We start from the raw sequence: 19748 nt of genomic DNA on the forward strand, positions 1-19748 counted from the left end.
AATTTTAACTAAACAGTATTACAAACGTTGGCATCACGCCGATGTCATAAAAATAAGTAAATATTTTTCGACAAATACAAGAAAATTTATTAGACATAACTAAGTTTTTTCACTTGTTAAAGAAAATTTTGTAGTTTGAAGTAAAAACTTGGAGTTCAAAATTGCAATAATGTCTTTAGTGACATACCAAGTTCACGATGGACGCATTTTTGGTAAAATTTACAAATTTAAAGAAATTCTGAACTATTTTGTGGAAGACACGAATTTAGTTAATCTTTATGCTTCATTTGAGTATATTTTTTTCCTCGGGTTTAGTTAATTTAACTAACGTACACAAAAAAGTATTAGAGTAAAGAAAACTTTCTCCAAACATAATATTTCTATGAACTAAATTAAAGTTAAATTGGCATTAGTGAAATAGAGAGTTCACTTTTTTTTGAGTGTATTCCAGTTGCCTAAAATTAGAAATCGGTCGCATAGACAGATCTCCCGATTTTTTGGCTTCTAGACACCGCCAGAAATTCTTCGAGTCGCCAGAAATTCTAGAACTGTCGTGCTCATTCCAATAATTTCGGTAAAAATCTATCGAATTACGATTTAAAATCAAATGAAAGGCGTTCTTTCATCGATTATTATACCCACCACCATAGAATGGTGACGGGGGTATAATAAGTTTGTCATTCCGTTTGTAACACATCGAAATATCGAAATTTTTTCACTTGTTAAAGAAAATTTTGTAGTTTGAAGTAAAAACTTGGAGTTCAAAATTGCAATAATGTCTTTAGTGACATACCAAGTTCACGATGGACGCATTTTTGGTAAAATTTACAAATTTAAAGAAATTCTGAACTATTTTGTGGAAGACACGAATTTAGTTAATCTTTATGCTTCATTTGAGTATATTTTTTTCCTCGGGTTTAGTTAATTTAACTAACGTACACAAAAAAGTATTAGAGTAAAGAAAACTTTCTCCAAACATAATATTTCTATGAACTAAAATAAAGTTAAATTGGCATTAGTGAAATAGAGAGTTCACTTTTTTTTGAGTGTATTCCAGTTGCCTAAAATTAGAAATCGGTCGCATAGACAGATCTCCCGATTTTTTGGCTTCTAGACACCGCCAGAAATTCTTCGAGTCGCCAGAAATTCTAGAACTGTCGTGCTCATTCCAATAATTTCGGTAAAAATCTATCGAATTACGATTTAAAATCAAATGAAAGGCGTTCTTTCATCGATTATTATACCCACCACCATAGAATGGTGACGGGGGTATAATAAGTTTGTCATTCCGTTTGTAACACATCGAAATATCGATTTCTGACTATATAAAGTATATATATTCTTGATCAGGGAGAAATTCTAAAACGATATAACATGTCCATCTGTTCGTATGTCTGTCTGGCTGTCTGTCTGTTGTAATCACGCTATAGTATTCAATAATGAATCCATCGTGCTGAAATTTTGCACAAACTCGTCTTTTGTCTGCAGGCAGGTCAAGTTCGAAGATGGGCTATATCGGTCCAGGTTTTGATATAGTCCCCATATAAACCGACCTCCAGATTTGGGGTCTTGGGCTTATAGAAATCGTAGTTTTTATCCAATTTGCCTGAAATTTGAAATCTAGAGGTATTTTATGACCATAAAAAGGTGTGCCAAAAATGGTGAGTATCGGTCCATGTTTTGGTATAGCCCCCATATAGACCGATCTCCCGATTTTACTTCTTGGGCTTATAGAAACCGTAGTTTTTATTAAATTTACCTGAAATTGGAAATCTAGAGGTATTGTAGGACCTCAAATACGTGTGCCAAAAATTGTGAGTATCGGTCCATATTTTGGTATAGCCCCCATATAGACCGATCTCCCGATTTTACTTCTTGGGCTTATAGAAACCGCAGTTTTTATCCGATTTGCCTGAAATTGTAAATATTCTGGTACAAAAACGTGTATCTGATTAAGTTTTTATCGGTCCATTTGGTAATGCCTCCATATAGACCGACTTCAATTCTTGAGGGTATAGAAGGCACACTGATCATGAAAATTGCTTAAACTCAATGTAAAATTTCCAGATTTTACTTCTCGGGTGTAAATGTACAGATTTAAGATTTCAAATCAAGACGTTATTTTATAATTTTCTTGCACACTTACAAGAGATGTTAATGATTCCTCTAAACTCAAACAAAAATGGTTCTTATAAATCCAGAATCTGATATAGTCCTCAAAGGTGAAATCTTTAGATTTATCTTCGGGAAGTGTCCTCAAGTCCTCAAGCCCTCCTGAAATTTCAAAGGAAACCCTAATATTTGGTTCATGGTGGTGGGTATTTAAGGTTCGTCTCGGCCGAACTTACTGCTGTATATACTTGCTTTTTTGACCGCTTATACTAGATGTTTAACAATTTTCTTATAAATCCAGAATCTGATGTAGTCTCCATATTTAGAAAATTTAAATTTAACTTCGGTAAGCGTATAAATAGTTTAACCGATCTGATTGTCAGAGTATTTGTCCTAAAATACCCCTGGAATTCTATATAATTTCACAAATTTTACAGCGAAGACTTTTGAAATAAACACTTTTAGATCCTTTTACTTTTAATTAGTTATAACCATTTAATTTAGGCTCCAACAAATGTTCCTTGGAATAAAGGAATTGAATCATTGTTCATGATGACATAGTAGAATGGATGATCGGCTTTGAAAATTGCTAGACGGGAACGGGTAACAATATTGGCACCTACAATTAAAATTCAAATTTTAATACGGGAGTTACTTTAGCATTAATTTTACTCACGTGTTACAGCGGCAGCAGTGGTGCCAACTTCATTGACATCAATCATGGCTTTGTGAATAACTTCGGAAATTTTTAACGGTTCATGCTGCACCAACATTTTTCGCAAATTAGCTTGAGAGAACATTTGCTTCATACCCATCTAAAATAGGGAATATTATTGAAAATTTTTTATGAATTTGCGGAGGTCTAAATAAACTGTTGGCTCTGGGTACATATGCAGAATTCCTATCCACTTGAAATTTGTTTTGTTCTTAATTTGTAACTTGTGCTACTTACATTTATCAAAGGTCCATTGAGATTTATTGTAAATTCAACTTTAAACTTTGGTAAAGAAATTCTGATACCACGAATTCTATCTAATTTCTCTGCGATGGATGATAGGCTAACATTCCTTAGGTTTTCTTGTAGAGTAGATAATCCAGTTCGGGAATTTGGTAAAATTACCACCATTGAAAGATCAGAATCACGATAGGGTAAACGTACAGCCGTTGCGTCTAAATCATCTAAGGTGGCATATTCATGCATTGCATTTTTTGTCATCATTTGAACTTTCATGGATTTTTCTTCATTGATGTAAAAATCATCTTCTATAGTATTCTTTGGATTGAAAGGTTTATCCCAATTACCCTTGAAATATATGGCACTCAGTAGCATTAGTCTAGTATCACTAGAAAAATCTGATGGTTCAACCAGATCACTAATAGCATTTTCAGTTTGAGACTCTACCCAAGAGTTAATAGTTTTGGCAGCCTTATTACTTTCACCAAAATCAATGGATTCGCCAGATGAGAAGAAGTTCTTCCTTAAAAGTTCTTGATATTTTTCCTGAAGGCTAAAGTCTTTCATTACATAGACCTTATTAGCAACCTTTACAATTTTGCCATCTTCGTATTGTCCCAAGAGTTGGTGATAGTTTTTAGCAATGTTTTCCACGGACTGACCAGTGAAATTTAATCCTTGATCCATTTCTATTGCCGTCTGGCCATCAGCTCCCATACGAACCATAGCAAGGCAGGTTTGAATAGAGAAAGGCGAATAGATGATATTGTCTTTGGCATGGCTTTGCAATAATTCATAATGTAAATTTTGACTAAAATTCTCCAAGCTTGATTGGAATTTAGGATCACTTAGCGATGATTGGACTGTTGTTAGGCCCACGAGTATTGCTAATATGATATAGAATATATACTGCATATCTAGAAACAAAAACGAAATAATTATTAGATACATACACAGAAAAAAAAACTCCCGTAGTTAAACTAACGCTAAATTATACTTATTTTTATTGCTAAAAAATTATTTGTTTGTAGTTAAATTTTATTATTTTTTGCGAAATTTTCCACAGCTCAATGAAAATTTCGTTTTTAAGTATGTCTGAAACATTTTAAGAACTAAACGTGAGTATAAAGTTCAATGACTGTACACATAAGTTCAATATGAACTAAAGCAAATGAAAATTTTCGTACGATTCCCAAAAATAGTAAGAATGAACTACTTTATGGTTAAAATGGTCATGATTTGGCGCCAATGATTTTCTTCTTTAATTTTAGTTAGTTTCTCCTTCTATGAGAGGGAGTAATTTGGAGAACTGCAGTTAAAAAGTACAACAGGGCATTAAATTTTCCTGGTTTTAACAACGCTTTGTGGAAATCTCAAAATGTGGAGTAAAATTTAGTTCAATTTTCGTACGAGTTATTCTTCCTATAAAACAGTTTACTTTTTTTTCGGTGTACATGAAGATAAAAATTTTAGTTTTATACGAGATATGTTTTAGTTAGTTGCTTTAATTCCATTAATATTTATATTAGATTTTTTTCATATTGTGTTTTGTTTTACTCACCATTAAGCAGCATTGTTTAATGTATTTCAAAGACCGTCTTTAATTGAAACTTGTACTGATACTAAAGTGAAATATTTTTGAATTGTAGAATATATTTGATTTTCATTTGACCAACTAACGAAAGCTTGTGTTATCAGTTTTGGATTGGTACATATTAAAGCACGGGCATTATATGATGCAAAACAATTTTTGACGACCTTGACATTAGTCTGTAGTAAAACCCAACAAAATTGCAATTACTAGATAAGACTCAAGGGCTGGTCTACTGAGGCTAACTTAACCTACGACTGATATACATGGACTTGAGTTTGAGAAAAAAGCACTCGATCCACCGATTTGGCTTTCGGAGCCTCTAAGAGAAGCTAATTTCATCCGATCCGGCTGAAATTTGGTACTTGGTGTTAGTATATGGTCTTTAACAACCATGCACAAATTGGTCCATATCGGTCCATAATTATATATAGCCCCATATAAACCGATCCCCAGATTAGGCTTGCGGAGCCTCTAAGAGAAGAAAATTTCATCCGATCAGGCTGAAATTTGGTACATGGTGTTAGTATATGGTCTCTAACAACCATGCAAAAAGCGGTCAATAATTATATATAGCCCCCATATAAACCGCTCCCGATTTGGCTTGCGGAGCCTCTTGGAAGACCAAAATTCATCTGATGCAGTTGATATTTAGTACGTGGTGTTAATATATGGCTTCAAACACCCATGCAAAAATTGGTCGAAATCGGTCCACAATTATATATAGCCCCCATATAAACCGATCCCCAGATTTGACCTCCGGAGCCCCTTGGAAGAGCCAAATTCATCCGATTCGGTAGAAATTTGTACGTGGTGGTAGTATATGGCCAACAACCATGTAGGAATTGGTTCATATCAGTCCATAATTATATATAGCCCTCATATAAAACGATCCCCAGATTTGACCTCCGGTGCCTTTTGGAGAAGCAAAATTCATCCGATTTGGTTGAAATTTGGTACATGGTGGTAGTATATGATATTTAACAAGCATGCCAAAAGTGGTCCATATCAGTCCATAATCATATATAGCCCTTATATAAACCGATCCCGAGATTTGGTTTTGGAGCCTCTTGGTACATTGTGCTAAAGGGTGATACGGTCAAAATTTGGTCAATAAAAACTTGACGTATTTCTTTCAATTTTGCATTTAAAAAACACCTATCATTTTAAAGGTGTGTGTGTGTGTAGAATGTTGCTCCTATTTTGATTTTGAAATTCACTCTTCAGTTGTCAAAATGCCGTCCAAGCAAGAAGAGCAGCGTATCAAAATTTTGCTCGCGCATCGCGAAAATCCGAGCTACTCGCACGCAAAGCTGCCAAAATCGCTAAAAGTTGCCAAATAAACCGTTACAAATGTAATTAAAGTGTTTGGGGAACATTTGTCGACAGCCAGGAAGTCTGGATCGGGGGGGAAATCGAAAACCGAAAGCCGCTGAGACGACAAAGAGAGTTGCCGGTAGTTTCAAGCGAAACCCTAACCTCTCTCTCCGAGATGCCGCAAATAAGCTGGGTGTATCGTCTACAACCGTGCATCGACCAAAAAACGAGCCGGACTATCGACTTACAAGAATGTAGTGACTCCAAATCGCGATGATAAACAAAATACGACGGCCAAAGCGCGATTCTGGAGGCTGTACACGTCGATGCTGACGAAGTTTGACTGCGTGGTAATGGACGACGAAACCTACGTCAAAGCCGACTACAAGCAGCTTCCGGGACAAGAGTTTTATACGGCAAAAGGAAGGGGAAAGGTAGCAGATATTTTCAAGCACATAAAACTGTCAAAGTTCGCAAAGAAATATCTGGTTTGGCAAGCCATCTGTGGCTTGAAAAGCAACATTTTCATAGCTTCCGGGACTGTCAACCAAGAAATTTACGTGAAAGAGTGTTTGAATAAACGTCTGCTGCCTTTTCTGAAGAAACACGGTTGTTCCGTACTGTTTTGGCCGGATTTGGCATCTTGTCATTACGGTAAAAAGGCCATGGAGTGGTACGCCGCCAACAACGTGCAGGTGGTTCCCAAGGACAAGAACCCTCCCAACACGCCAGAGTTCCGCCCAATTGAGAAATACTGGGCTATTGTCAAGCGGAACCTAAAGAAGACCAAAAAAACTGCTAAGGACGAGCAGCAGTTCAAGGCAAACTGGCTTTCTGCGGCGAAGAAAGTGGACAAGGTGGCTGTACAAAATCTGATGGCAGGTGTCAAGTGTGAGGCCCGGCAATTCGGATTTGGAAAAGCGAAAGCCTAACTGAATATTTTTCCTGAATTTTATACTAATTGAACTTGAAAAATAAATTTAATTTGATTTTTTAAATAAACGATTTCACCGATTTACACGCGTTTTCCCTTGACAAAATTTTGACCGTATCACCCTTTAGTATATGGCCGTTAACAGCCATGCCTAATTAGGTCCATATCGGTCTATAGTTATATATAGCCCTCAGATAAATCGATCCCCAATCGCACAAAAATTGGTCAATATCAAGTTCATAATTATAGTTATATTGCCCCCATATAAGCGACCCCCATATTTCAATTCTTGCTCCCTACGTACCGTGCTAAAGTCCATATCGATTCGTAATTATTTGTAGACTTACCTACACATACCTTTTTTGTCTAATATATACCACGTATGGACTCACAACTTAGAAAACGATTTAAGATACCACAACCCAAGTAATTCGATTCTGGATGACAGTCTTTCGTAGAAGTTTCTTCGCTATCCATGGTGGAGGGTACATAAGATTCGGCCTGGCCGAACTTACGGTCATATATACTTGTTTTAATTGGCGTTTGAACATTTATTCTGTTTAATTGTCTGCGACTAGTAGAATAATTTCTGTGATTAAAGAAATTGCAATTAACAATTAATAGAATCAATTAATCTTGTGATTTATATTGAGAGGGTCCCGGAAAGCGAGTTCATTGTTTGCCTTATCCTCTGTCATAACTTCTTATAGCTTTAAAAAATTGTAACATTTTGGTAACCGACTAATAAGTGACCTTCCAGATGTTCAAAGAAAGGACTCTATACTATAAAATAAGTATATTCATATTTATTATGATTTTTTTTTTTATTTATTTTTTTTATTTTCAAAATGGTATAACAAATTGAGCGTAAATATTACATGTTCTTAAGGCCCAACAAATGTGCCTTCAAAAAGAGGCACAGTATCTGAATTCATGATGACATAGTAGAATGGATGATCTGCGACGAACCTTTGTGGCACAGAGAAAGGAACTGCTTCCATTACTGAAATAAAAGAAACGATGTTAATATGGTATATAAATTTACAAAAAATACGTGTATCTTAAATTTAAGATTGTTTTTAGTTCTTCGAGAAGTTCAAATTATTAGAACACAAAATACAAATGCGAGTATTTCTTTTTCAAAAATTTTACTTCGAAAAAACTTTTAGATAAGGAATGTTTTTAGTTTTTCTCGAGATTACAAAACAAAAAACATGTAAATACGGACTTAAGTTCGGCCGGGCCGAATATTAACTTAATCTGAGAAAAAAATGCAAGAAAAAATTAAATGTTGTCCATCCCCGTCTTAATTCTACAACAGCAAACTTGGCGTTTGATATTTTACGTTATCAAAAAAAAATTATGTTCGACCAGGTTTCAAAAAGTTGAAAACGAGTTGAATTCAAACATTTTTCAAGTTAATGTTTTTCCTATAAAAAAATAAAATTTTCTTATGAGAAAAGATTCAAAATATTAATATTAAAAATTTTACAAATTCGTAAATATGTGCGAATATCACGCTATCATGAAAAATTATATTCGACCTGGTATAAAAATGCAGTATTGAAGCCCTGGACAGCCAAATATTCTGGCCACAGACCATGGACATTCCTACAGGACTCAACACCATTGCATTCAGTTCAACACCAAGGATGCCTTAAAACAGAGGTTCCTCGCTTCATTTCTACCACACATTGGCCTCTAAAATCCCCAAAAGCCAAACCCATTGGATTTTGTGCCTGGAGCATTTTTGAGAATAATGATGGTACTAAAAACTACCAAAGTGTCGATTATCTTAAAGACTGAATTTTGAATATATAATGATTTTAGACCCCTTAAATGCTAATTGGCATAAAATTTGAAAGGATGACCCTTTGGTCATCCTTTGGTAAATAAATATGGCAAATAAGGTCATTTATATCGATCAATTTCTAGTACCTTCCATCACTGAATTATAAATGGAGTTTTATTGAAAAGGTAACTAAACTACATTAACAGAAGTTGACTCCGAATTCGATCACAATTGACTCCCCTCTACCCTCCTGCTTAGGAGGTGCTTCATAGATCTCTAGTTGTTAGACTCATTCTCTTATATATCCCCATATAAATGAATTTCACTTCAGACTCTAATTCTGGAGCACTTGGGAAACGAAATTTATCATTCGATTTCTTTGATGCTTTAATCTATTATATGGAAATATTTTAGTAGACTTACATGTAGCTCCAGATGCTTTTGTACCAACTTCATTGACTTCTATTATGGCCTTATGAATAGCCTGGCTAATGGTCAAGGGTTTTGGTGCTGCCAACATTCCACTAAAATCAGGATTTTCAAATATTACACTCAAACCCATCTGAAAAAGTAAATGTAAAAATTTCATTAGTTTCAAATATGTACAATATATACACATAAAAGAGATACATCAATGTAGAAAGACCAATAGGAGAAGTTGCAGTCTATTATTAGTAAAATCTACTACAACAACAACAATATATAATACGATTTTAGTATTCCAAATTTAGATGTCGTACTTACAAATACGCAAAAAGATACACAAATAAGTTGACGTCAACTTTTACTTGTCGATATTCACATACATAGTTTTGCGAAAATTATAAACATCGAAAAATAGACATAGTCGTCTTTTAAAAAAATAAAATAAGCTTTTACCTTTTTGAGAATATCCTTGAGATTAATCGTTAACTCCGCTTTGAATTTGGGTATTTGCATATCCACATCTCTATCCTTCAATTGACCAACCAACGATTTCAATGAAACATTTTTAAGTTTGTCCAACATTGCCGATAATCCATTGCGTGCATTAGGTAAAATAATCATCATGGAAAGATCGGAATCTTTATAAGGCAAACGGACAGCAGCTGCTTCCAAATTTTGGAAGCTGGCAAATTCGGTATATCCAATTCTATTCATCATGGTAACATCTACCCTCTTCTTATCATCAACAAAGAATTTACGTTCACGGGTAAAATCTTCAGGAAAAGGTCTGGCCCAATTGCCTTGAAAATAAATGGCACTAAGCATAACCAAAACAGCGTCCGGCGAAAGCGAATCCACAAGATGGGTTATGGTATTATCAGTTTTAGACGCCACCCAATTATTAACGACATCTGTAGCCTTATCGCTTTCAGAGAAATCTAAATTTTCAACCGAAGAAAAGAATTTCTGGTTCAAAAGGTCATTGTAGTTTTCCTTCAGCTGGAGTCCTGTCATAACATAGAATTTATTGGCCAATTTTAGATCAGCACTTTTTTCATATTTAGCCAAAAGGTTATAGTAATTATCGCCAATACGATCTTCGGATAGATTACTGAAGCCCAGAACTTCATCCATTCGTTTGGCAGTACTACCTTTAGATCCCATACGTGCCATGGTCATACATGTTTGTATGGAAAAAGGTGAGAAAATAATATTTTCGCCATTATTTGCATGGAAAATTTCTTCAAAGATATTTTTACTAAAATGCTTTAAGCCATTGTAGAATTGTGGTTCATCGTTGATAGGTGTTGAAGATATGGCAGTTGATAGCAGAGCACTCAATAGAAAAGTGAAGGGAATTTTTGCTGAAATTATCATTATTGTTTCAATTAAACCAATGCTTAAAGAATCAAATAATATCAATACCTTTGAATCCCATTTTCAAAAATAAAACAGAGAACGATAAAGACAATCTGACTACTGATGGCTAATATAGACTGACAATTTATGCCTCATCTTAGAAATTTTATAGAGAAATTTTTGTTAATATATTTATGCAAAGTTATTTAGGGGTTATCATTTAATTCATATGAAATGTTAAAGTGCACCAATGTCTTATTGCATAATTAAAAAAAAATCAAATATGATTAGATCTTCAAATAGACCTACAATGGGTATGGCATATAAGAAAGTCAGAAAATCTAGCAATTGTTGTACTAATATGTGTTTTTCGTATAGACAATTATTGCATATAAGAAAAAAGTATACATTTGTAGGATCGATTTTTAAAAAATCCGGGATTCGGGATTTCAAAATATAGAATCCCAGGATTTTTCCCGATATTTTCGGGATTCTTTAAATATTTTAAGTAATCACAATCTACAGCGCCAAAAACTTTTTGTATATTAAACCAATTTAGTTGAATCCAATTTTATTAACAAAAAACAAAAACAAAAAAACAAAAGAACATAAAAGTAAATTAAAAAGCAATTTTAAATTGCTATCATACTTAAGGAACACTTAGTCCACCTCAACATTATGAAGAAATAAATAAAAATACTGAGGAAGCTTAAGCTTGAGTTAAAAAATATTTTAATGGAGCTTCAGTAGATATTAATTTATTATCTCTTATTAGGGGGATAAAAGCTAACAAATTAATTTCTAATCCTATTCATGCTCCTAATCAAGAATTAGCTGAAATAGAAATTATTGTACCTTATAATTAAAAATATAATTTTAGATGAATTATTAAAAATTCGGCCAGGCCGAATCTTATGTACCCTCCACCATGGATTGCGTAGAAACTTCTACGAAAGACTATCATCCACAAATTTCAACTCACTCGGATGAAATTTGCCCCTCCAAGAGGCTCCAAAACCAAATCTCGGGATCGGTTTATATGGGGGCTATAAATGATTATGGATTAATATGGACCACTTTTGGCATGGTTATTAAATATCATATACTACCACCACGTACCAAATTTCAACCAGATCGGATGAATTTTGCTTCTCCAAAAGGCACCGGAGGTCAAATCTGGCGATCGGTTTATATGTGAGCTATATATAATTATGGAATGATAGGAACCAATTCCTGCATGGTTGTTGGATACCATATACTAACATCACGTACAAAATTTCAACCGAATGGGAAGAATTTTGCTCTTCCAAGGTGCTCCGGAGGTCAAATCTGGGGATCGGTTTATGTGGGGCCTATATATAATTATGGACCGATATCGACCAATTTTTGCATGGGTGTTTGAGGCCATATATTAACATCACGTACCAAATTTCAACTGAACCAGATGAATTTTGGTCTTCCAAGAGGCTCCGGAGGTCAAATCTGGTGATCGGTTTATATGGGGGCTATATAATTATGGACCAATATGGACCAATTTGTGCATGGTCGTTAGAGAACATATACTAACATCATGTACCAAATTTCAGCCGGATCGGATGAAATTTGTTTCTCTTAGAGGCTCTGCAAGCCAAATCGGGGGATCGGTTTATATGGGGGCTATATATAATTATGGACCGATGTGGACCAATTTTTACATGGTTGTAAGAGACCATATACTAACACCATGTACCAAATTTCAGCCGGATCGGATGAAATTTGCTTCTCTTAGAGGCTCCGCAAGCCAAATCGGGGGATCGGTTTATATGGAGGCTATATATAATTTGGACCGATGTGAACCAATTTTTGCATCGATGTTAGAGGCCATATACTAACATCATGCACCAAATTTCCGTGGGTTGGGTGAAATTTGCTTCTCTTAGAGCCCTCGCAAGCCAAATCTGGGTGTCCGTTTATATGGGGGCTATATATAATTATGGACCGATGTTTACCAATTTTTGCATGGTCATTAGAGACCATATACTGACACAATGTACAAGCCGGATCGGATGAAAGTGGACCGATATGGCCCATTTTCAATACCATCCGACCTACATCAATAACAACTACTTGTGCCAAGTTTCAAGTCGATAGCTTGTTTCGTTCGGAAGTTAGCGAGATTTCAACAGACGGCCAGACGGACATGCTCAGATCGACTCAGAATTTCACCACGACCCAGAATATATATACTTTATGGGGTCTTAGAGCAATATTTCGATGTGTTACAAACGGAATGACAAAGTTAATATACCCCCCATCCTATGGTGGAGGGTATAAAAATGTAATTCCAATATAAACAATTAGAATAAAATAAACAAAACTTAAAAAAAATCAGTCAATATAAACGTTTTAAATTTACTTACTTTTGTAGTCTGTTGTGATGTCACAACACTCAGAGAAAAAAAAAACTATATATATGACACTTAAGCCAATTCAATTTTATGTTAGTTCATGGAAACATTTTGGTTTGAGAAAGTTTTCTTGACTGTAAGTTTTTTGCGTACGTTAGTTAAGTGAAAAGTAGGACAAATTATACACAAATGAAACAAAGATTTACAAAAATCGTGTCTCCAACAAATTAGTTCAGCAATTCTTTAAATTTGTAAATTTTACCAATAATGCACCCATCATGTACTTCGTGTGGTACTAAAGACATTTTTGCAATTTTGAACTCCAATTTTTTTCCTTCGTACCTCGAAATTTTCCTTAACAAGTGAAAAAATTATGTCCAATAAATTTTCTTGAATTTGTTGAACAATATTTATTTATTTTTGGGAAATCCATATGACATCTGCGTTTTTAATAGAGTTTATTTATAATCTTCTAAAATAAAGCAAAATTTTCTAAAATTAACCAAAATTTTCCTTCGCGGTGGATTCACTAGTTTTTGAGTGTAGTAGCTACGATTTATAATAATCTTAAATTAAAATACGTAACAAAGGATATTAAATAGCTTCAATGTAATGAAATAAACAAAATTAAAAATTCGACACATAAAAAAAGTTTCTTATTGCAAATTGGAAATCGTATTTTGATTTTGTGTGATTTCTAGATTGTTGTAGAATGAGAATTGTGGGCATAGATTTGTCTTTGTATGACATTTAATAAGGGGTGGGCAACGATAGCACCCAACTCTAGAACATCGGAGATGTCACTGAAGTTGGGTGTTCTCTAAAATCGTTATGAAGTTGTCAATATATTGTAGAAATACACTCATGTACGCAATGAGGACGGATATGACCAATGGACAATGCCATAAGCCTTCTTGTGCGCTGGCCCTGGGGTAGAGGTGTGCACGTAACCAATTACACTCACGAAAATAATCCCGCTCACCAACATAAAACGCTTAAGAGTTATATTCATTTACAATTTTACTGACACCTAGGATATTAAGAGTTTAATAACGCTCTCGATTTTAATCGTGCTTATGTTTTCATAAGGTAAATTACACCCAAAGAAGGAATATGATCACCTCAAACATGTTTCAAGAGCAAAATGTTATTTTTGGATGGTGAACATGTAACATTTTTATCGCAACCATTTTTTTTCTCAGAAATTATGTATCTGTTTTCGGAAAAAATGTTATGTTTGGCGAGAAAACAACATTTTTGAGATAAACATTTTACATGGTTACCATCCAAAAATAACATTTTGCTCTTGAAACATATTTGAGGTGATCATATTCCTTCTCTGTGTGTACTCATAAAATTATTCGTGAGTCACGACATTTTCCGTGAGTCACGACATTTTTCGTGAGTCATGACATTTTCGTGGGTGAGTGTGCGTGAGACCTATCTAATAATATCGTGCGTGAGTAAGATTTTTCCGCCGTGAGTGAGCGTGAGTAAACTATTACTCACGTGCACACCTCTACCCTGGGGTTTCAACCGTATCAGTTCTCCGTATAATATGGGAAAATAAATGTCGTTGCTGGTATCCTCTTGCGACAACCCCATCTGATTGCCCGTAGATAAACGTTATATTGTAGAAGCTACGGTCCAATCTCCATAAGTTTCTGGACATTTTCTAAGTAATCCCGCCAATACCGCACTTCTGATTTGTATATGCAAGAGAAACGCGACGATTTGGTAGCTTGCCATTTTGGATTTCCGAAAATTAGCTAAATCGGTATGTAATCAACGCCATTCGGTGCAAGTTACATCAAAGCTTCAATCCCAGCCAAACTCCATCGGCGCCAGAAATGCTGAGCTATGGTATTCACAAACTTAATCAGCCTCTGGCTTTAACCGTACACGGAGTACCAATCTCTTAGTCTTCATAGGCCGGTTCCCAAAATTTATCCAACTCGTTCCATGTCGCAATGTGACTACCAAGAGTTAAAAAATGTCCATGAACGCATATCGTTACGCTTCGTTGCCAAGGTGTTAATCCCCGGGCAGTTCACAATCATCACGTTGGAAATTTATCTTCGGGATATAGGACAACTGCCGACGGGTTCACAGGAAAATCTAACCGAGCAAGCCAATAGAACAGTCAAGACCATTTATACGAAGTTTCAATTTCGCCACGAAGTTATCCCCATAAAATAACTTCTCTTCTCCTGTAGTCATTAAGGTCGCTCTCGATGTGATGAAAGTACCAGCGTCGCCACAATTAATTTTTATTTTGGACCAAAATTTTTCCAAAATTGGACCAAAAGTCCTTCCAGCGGACCATTTTCCCAAATTAAATTAATATCATTTAAAAGTTAAAATTTTTCCAAAATTTTACTTCGATGGAAAATATTTTAAATTTTATTTCGATTTATTTCTACACCCAAAAAAGGTGAACCCACCGTGGAAGAAAATCTAGGTTTATTTTAGAAAATTTTAACTAAAATAGTTTTCTAATTGCAACATGTTACAAATAAGTTAATACTTTTTGTCACATTGAAGAAATATTTTTTTTTAAATAATTAATTTTTTTCTGTTATTTAAGAAAATTTCATATGTTGAAAGAAAAAATTGGATTTAAAAATTGTTAAAATGTCTTTAGCGCTGTACGAAGTTCGACACAGGTACAATTTTAGTAAAATTTACTCATTTGAAAGACTTATGAACTCAATTTAAGCAAAACTTCTGCCATTTTAGGAAAATATGAACTATTTTATTTTGTAGTAAAATTGTGCACTATATTTGTATACAACTTATTTTTTTTAGTTCACGTCATTAAAGTTAGCAAAAAATTATTCAAATAAGGAACATTTACTCATATTGTGCACAATTTAACTAAAATCAACTAATCTTCATGAACTAAAATAAAGTTCAGTTGGCATTAGAGCCCCTTTTTTCTGGGGGTATAGAAAATTTTATCAAAATTTTATTTCTATAGAAAATTTTTTCAAAATTTTATTTCTATAGAAAAATTCGTCAAAATTTTAATTCTACACAAAATTTTGTCATCATTTTATTTCTATAGAAAATTTTATCAAAATTTTATTTCTATAGAAAATTTTGCCAAAATTTTATTTCTACACAAAATTTTGTCAACATTTTATTTCTATAGAAAATTGTGACAAAATTTGATTTTTATAGAAAAGCTTGCCACAATTTTACTTATATAATAAATGTCGTCAAAATTTTATTTGTATAGAAAATTTTAAAAAAATTTTAGTTCTGTAGAAAACTTTATTAAAATTTCAGTTTTATTCAAAATTTAGCCAAAAAAAATGGTCCGATTGGACCAAAATGGTAACCCTGGAAAGTACTGAACATCTTAGCGACCTCAAACAGTTCCCAAACGCTGGGAACGACGTAGTCATCTCAACTACCATCAATCCCTTTTCAACAGGTAAATATCTATCCAGTGCAGACGTGGACAAGAAAGAATTTGGAAACAGAACATATACCTGGTATAAAGTATGTACCAAAATAGCGAAAAGCTGCACTGTCATCTAAATATATCCACCCAGGAGAATCTCTACGATTCATTCACACGTACGAACAAAATTCAACACAATTACCACATATTTAGTTAAATTAGGGTATTCCGTAGTGTAGTGGTACCGCAAGATTAACTTTTTTCAAATTTATTTTCGTTCGTCTTGAGTGTGTTAGATGATGTGTTATATATTCTACTTAATTTAATCATTCAGAAGACCAAATCCAGGCCAAATCTATTTGATGCCTCAAGTATGGTAACCTACAATCGATAAATGTAAATTGTCGATCTCACTCTATTTATTTGTAAAAATGTTTAGATATAAAATATTTGAAATGTAATCACATTCCTACAAATGTTCCAGTGAACATGGGAACGGAGTTAGCATTGACTATAGTATAATAAAAGGGATGATCAGCTCGGAATTGTACAGGCATGGACAGTGTGAAAACTTCTATACCTGAAATTGATTAATTAATATTAAATTTCAAAATTAAATTTTTGATGTTAGAAGAAAAATCTCATAAATCGTTAGGTCTTACCTGTGGCTGCAGCAGCCACTGTACCAATTTCATTGACATCAATTACAGCCTTATGGACAACAGAATCAATACCTAAAGGTTCAGGATCTTGCAATAGATTTGTAAAATCACCAAAGGTGAACATTTTATAAAGACCAATCTGAAATATTAAAATTTACAATATTCAATTGAAACCAAGCATCCAGTATAATGGTAAATACCTTTTTCAGGATTTCCTTTAAGTCCATATTAAATGCAGCCTTGAATTTTGGTAAATATATCTCAACATTTTGTGTAAAAAATTGAAACTCTTTGTTAATTCCTCAAATGGAGTTGTATTTAGCTTTTCGAGGAGCTTCGGTAAACCCGATTTTGCATTGGGTAAAACAATTATCATTGAAAGATCAGAATCGGCATATGGCAAAATAATAGCAGATGCATCCAAATCACTTAGCCAAGAATATTGGACCTCTGCCGTTTTAAACATTATTGGTAGTTTAATACTATTAGCTTCATCCGTGAAGAAATCCAGATCTTTAGTGTATTTTGGATCAAAAGGTTTTTTCCAATTGCCTTTGAAATAGATTACGCTCAGCAATAGTAAACGGGTATCACTGGTTATAGTATCATCTTCAATGATGTCATGGATGACATTATTACTAGCTGATCTAACCCAGTTATCAATGGTAAGAGCTGCATTATTTCCTTGACTAAAATCAATATTTTCAGCAGATGAAAAGAAATTCTTAATAAGAGTTTCATTATATTCGGTTTGAACCCCATAGCCTTTCATTACATAGAATTTATTGGCCACCTTCAATGTCCGGTTATTTTCATATTTGGCCAAAAGTTAATGGTAACCTTCGGCTACAGTTTCCAAAGATTGACCAGAAATACCTAAATGCTTATCCATTTCTTCGGCAGTCCGTCCGGCAGCCCCCATGCGAGCCATTGTCAAACAGGTTTGGATGGAGAAAGGTGAAAATATGATATTTTTCGATCCCTTTTCATGGACAATTTCTTGGAATATCGCCTTATTGAAATCATTTAATTTTCTGTAGAAACTCACATCGGTTGGCAATGGTGTTGATCCAACAAAGCATAGATATATAATGTGAATGCTTAGAATAGCCCATGGGTTCACTAAAAATAGACAAATTCGTCAGATGTTAGGTTAGATTCGTGTGTTCACAGTCGCATGACAACAGGCATATATCGATGCATTTATTCGAGTTGTGCTCTCTATTAATTCCCACAATTTTCGATATGGAAAGAAGATTTACAAATAATAAAAATGCTAGATATCAAGAAAAAAGTTATTGCACATGAACATTAGAAAAACAAAGGGTACCTTTCAATTCCATAGCAAGTATCGTAACTTTTCAGTGATGCTGCAGCGTTCAGAGTAACAAGTGGCAATAAATTGATTTTCATATTTGGAGATAATTTTTAAAAATACTTTGATTTGAGCGAAAGTGATGTTATCAATAGATTGACCTTACTTTTGGAAATTAAATATTTTGGAGAGAAATAAAAGAAAACTAAGTAAACAAAAAAAAATTATGTTGGGTTTAAAATTAAATGGTATGTTCCTATTATAGGTGGAAGTATAGAGGAGCATTGGCGATATGGGTAATCCATATCGTAGGAGATATAAGTGGAGTCGTAGTGATTCATTTATTTTTATACCCTCCACCATAGGATGGGGGTATATTAACTTTGTCATTCCGTTTGTAACACATCGAAATATTGCTCTAAGACCCCATAAAGTATATATATTCTGGGTCGTGGTGAAATTTTGAGTCGATCTGAGCATGTCCGTCCGTTCGTTTGCTGAAATCACGCTAACTTCCGAACGAAACAAACTATCGACTTGAAACTTAACACAAGTAATTGTAATTGATGTAGGTCGGAGGGTATTGCAAATGGGCCATATCGGTCCACTTTTACGTATAGCCCCCATATAAACGGACCTCCAAATTTGGCTTGCAAACCCTCTAAGAGAAGCAAATTTCATCTGATCCGGCTGAAATTTGGCACATGGTGTTAGTACATAGTCTCTAACAACCATGAAAAATTGGTCCGCATCGGTCCATAATTATATATAGCCACCATATAAGCCGATCCCCCGATTTGGCTTTCGAAGCCTCTAAGAGAAGCAAATTTCATCCGATCCGGCTGAAATTTTGTACATGGTGTTAGTATATGGTCTTTAAAAACCATGCAAAAATTGGTCCACATCGGTCCATAATTATATATAGCCCCCATATAAATAGATCCCCAGATTTGGCTTGCGGAGCCTATAAGAGAAAAAAATTTCATCCGATCCGGTTAAAAGTTGGTACATGATGTAAGTATATGGTCTCTACCAACTATGCAAAAATTGGTCCACATCGGTCAATAATTATATATAGCCCCCATATAAACCGATCCCCCGATGTGGCTAGCGTTGCCTTTAAGAGAAGCAAATTTCATCCGATCCGGCTGAAATTTGGTACATGGTGTTAGTATATGGCCTCTAATGACCATGCAAAAATTGGTCCACATCGGTGCATAATTATATATAGTCCCCATATAAACCGATCCCCAGATTTGACCTCCGGAGCCCCTTGGAAGAGCAAAATTCATCCGATTCGGTTGAAATTTGGTACGTGATGTTAGTATATGGTATCCAACAACCATACAGGAATTGGTTCATATCAGTCCATAATTATATATAGACCTCCGGTGCCTTTTGGAGAAGCAAAATTCATCCGATCTGGTTGAAATTTGGTACGTGGTGGTGGTATATGATATTTAACAATCATGCCAAAAGTGGTCCATAT

General features: G+C 34.4%; 2 protein-coding genes and 1 pseudogene across 2 annotated transcripts; all 3 read right to left on the reverse strand.

The window, feature by feature from the left end:
* Positions 1–2581: 2581 nt before the first annotated feature.
* On the reverse strand, positions 2582–4757 carry LOC142240202 (serine protease inhibitor 42Dd-like). Its single transcript, XM_075311903.1, has 4 exons — positions 4629–4757; positions 3065–3984; positions 2789–2927; positions 2582–2731 (listed from the first exon to the last, which is right to left on the reverse strand). The coding sequence occupies exons 1-4, from the start codon at positions 4639–4641 to the stop codon at positions 2613–2615; spliced, it is 1191 nt and encodes a 396-aa protein (XP_075168018.1). The 5' UTR covers positions 4642–4757; the 3' UTR covers positions 2582–2612.
* A 2957-nt stretch (positions 4758–7714) lies between these two features.
* Positions 7715–10631, reverse strand: LOC142240203 (serine protease inhibitor 42Dd-like). Its single transcript, XM_075311904.1, has 4 exons — positions 10553–10631; positions 9581–10491; positions 9125–9263; positions 7715–7912 (listed from the first exon to the last, which is right to left on the reverse strand). The coding sequence occupies exons 1-4, from the start codon at positions 10563–10565 to the stop codon at positions 7794–7796; spliced, it is 1182 nt and encodes a 393-aa protein (XP_075168019.1). The 5' UTR covers positions 10566–10631; the 3' UTR covers positions 7715–7793.
* Positions 10632–16743: 6112 nt separating this feature from the next.
* LOC142240022 (antichymotrypsin-2-like) lies at positions 16744–18287 on the reverse strand (annotated as a pseudogene).
* Positions 18288–19748: the final 1461 nt, after the last annotated feature.

Source organism: Haematobia irritans, chromosome 5 (assembly GCF_050003625.1).
Source record: "Haematobia irritans isolate KBUSLIRL chromosome 5, ASM5000362v1, whole genome shotgun sequence".
In the NCBI taxonomy this organism is placed as follows: Eukaryota; Metazoa; Arthropoda; class Insecta; order Diptera; family Muscidae; genus Haematobia; species Haematobia irritans.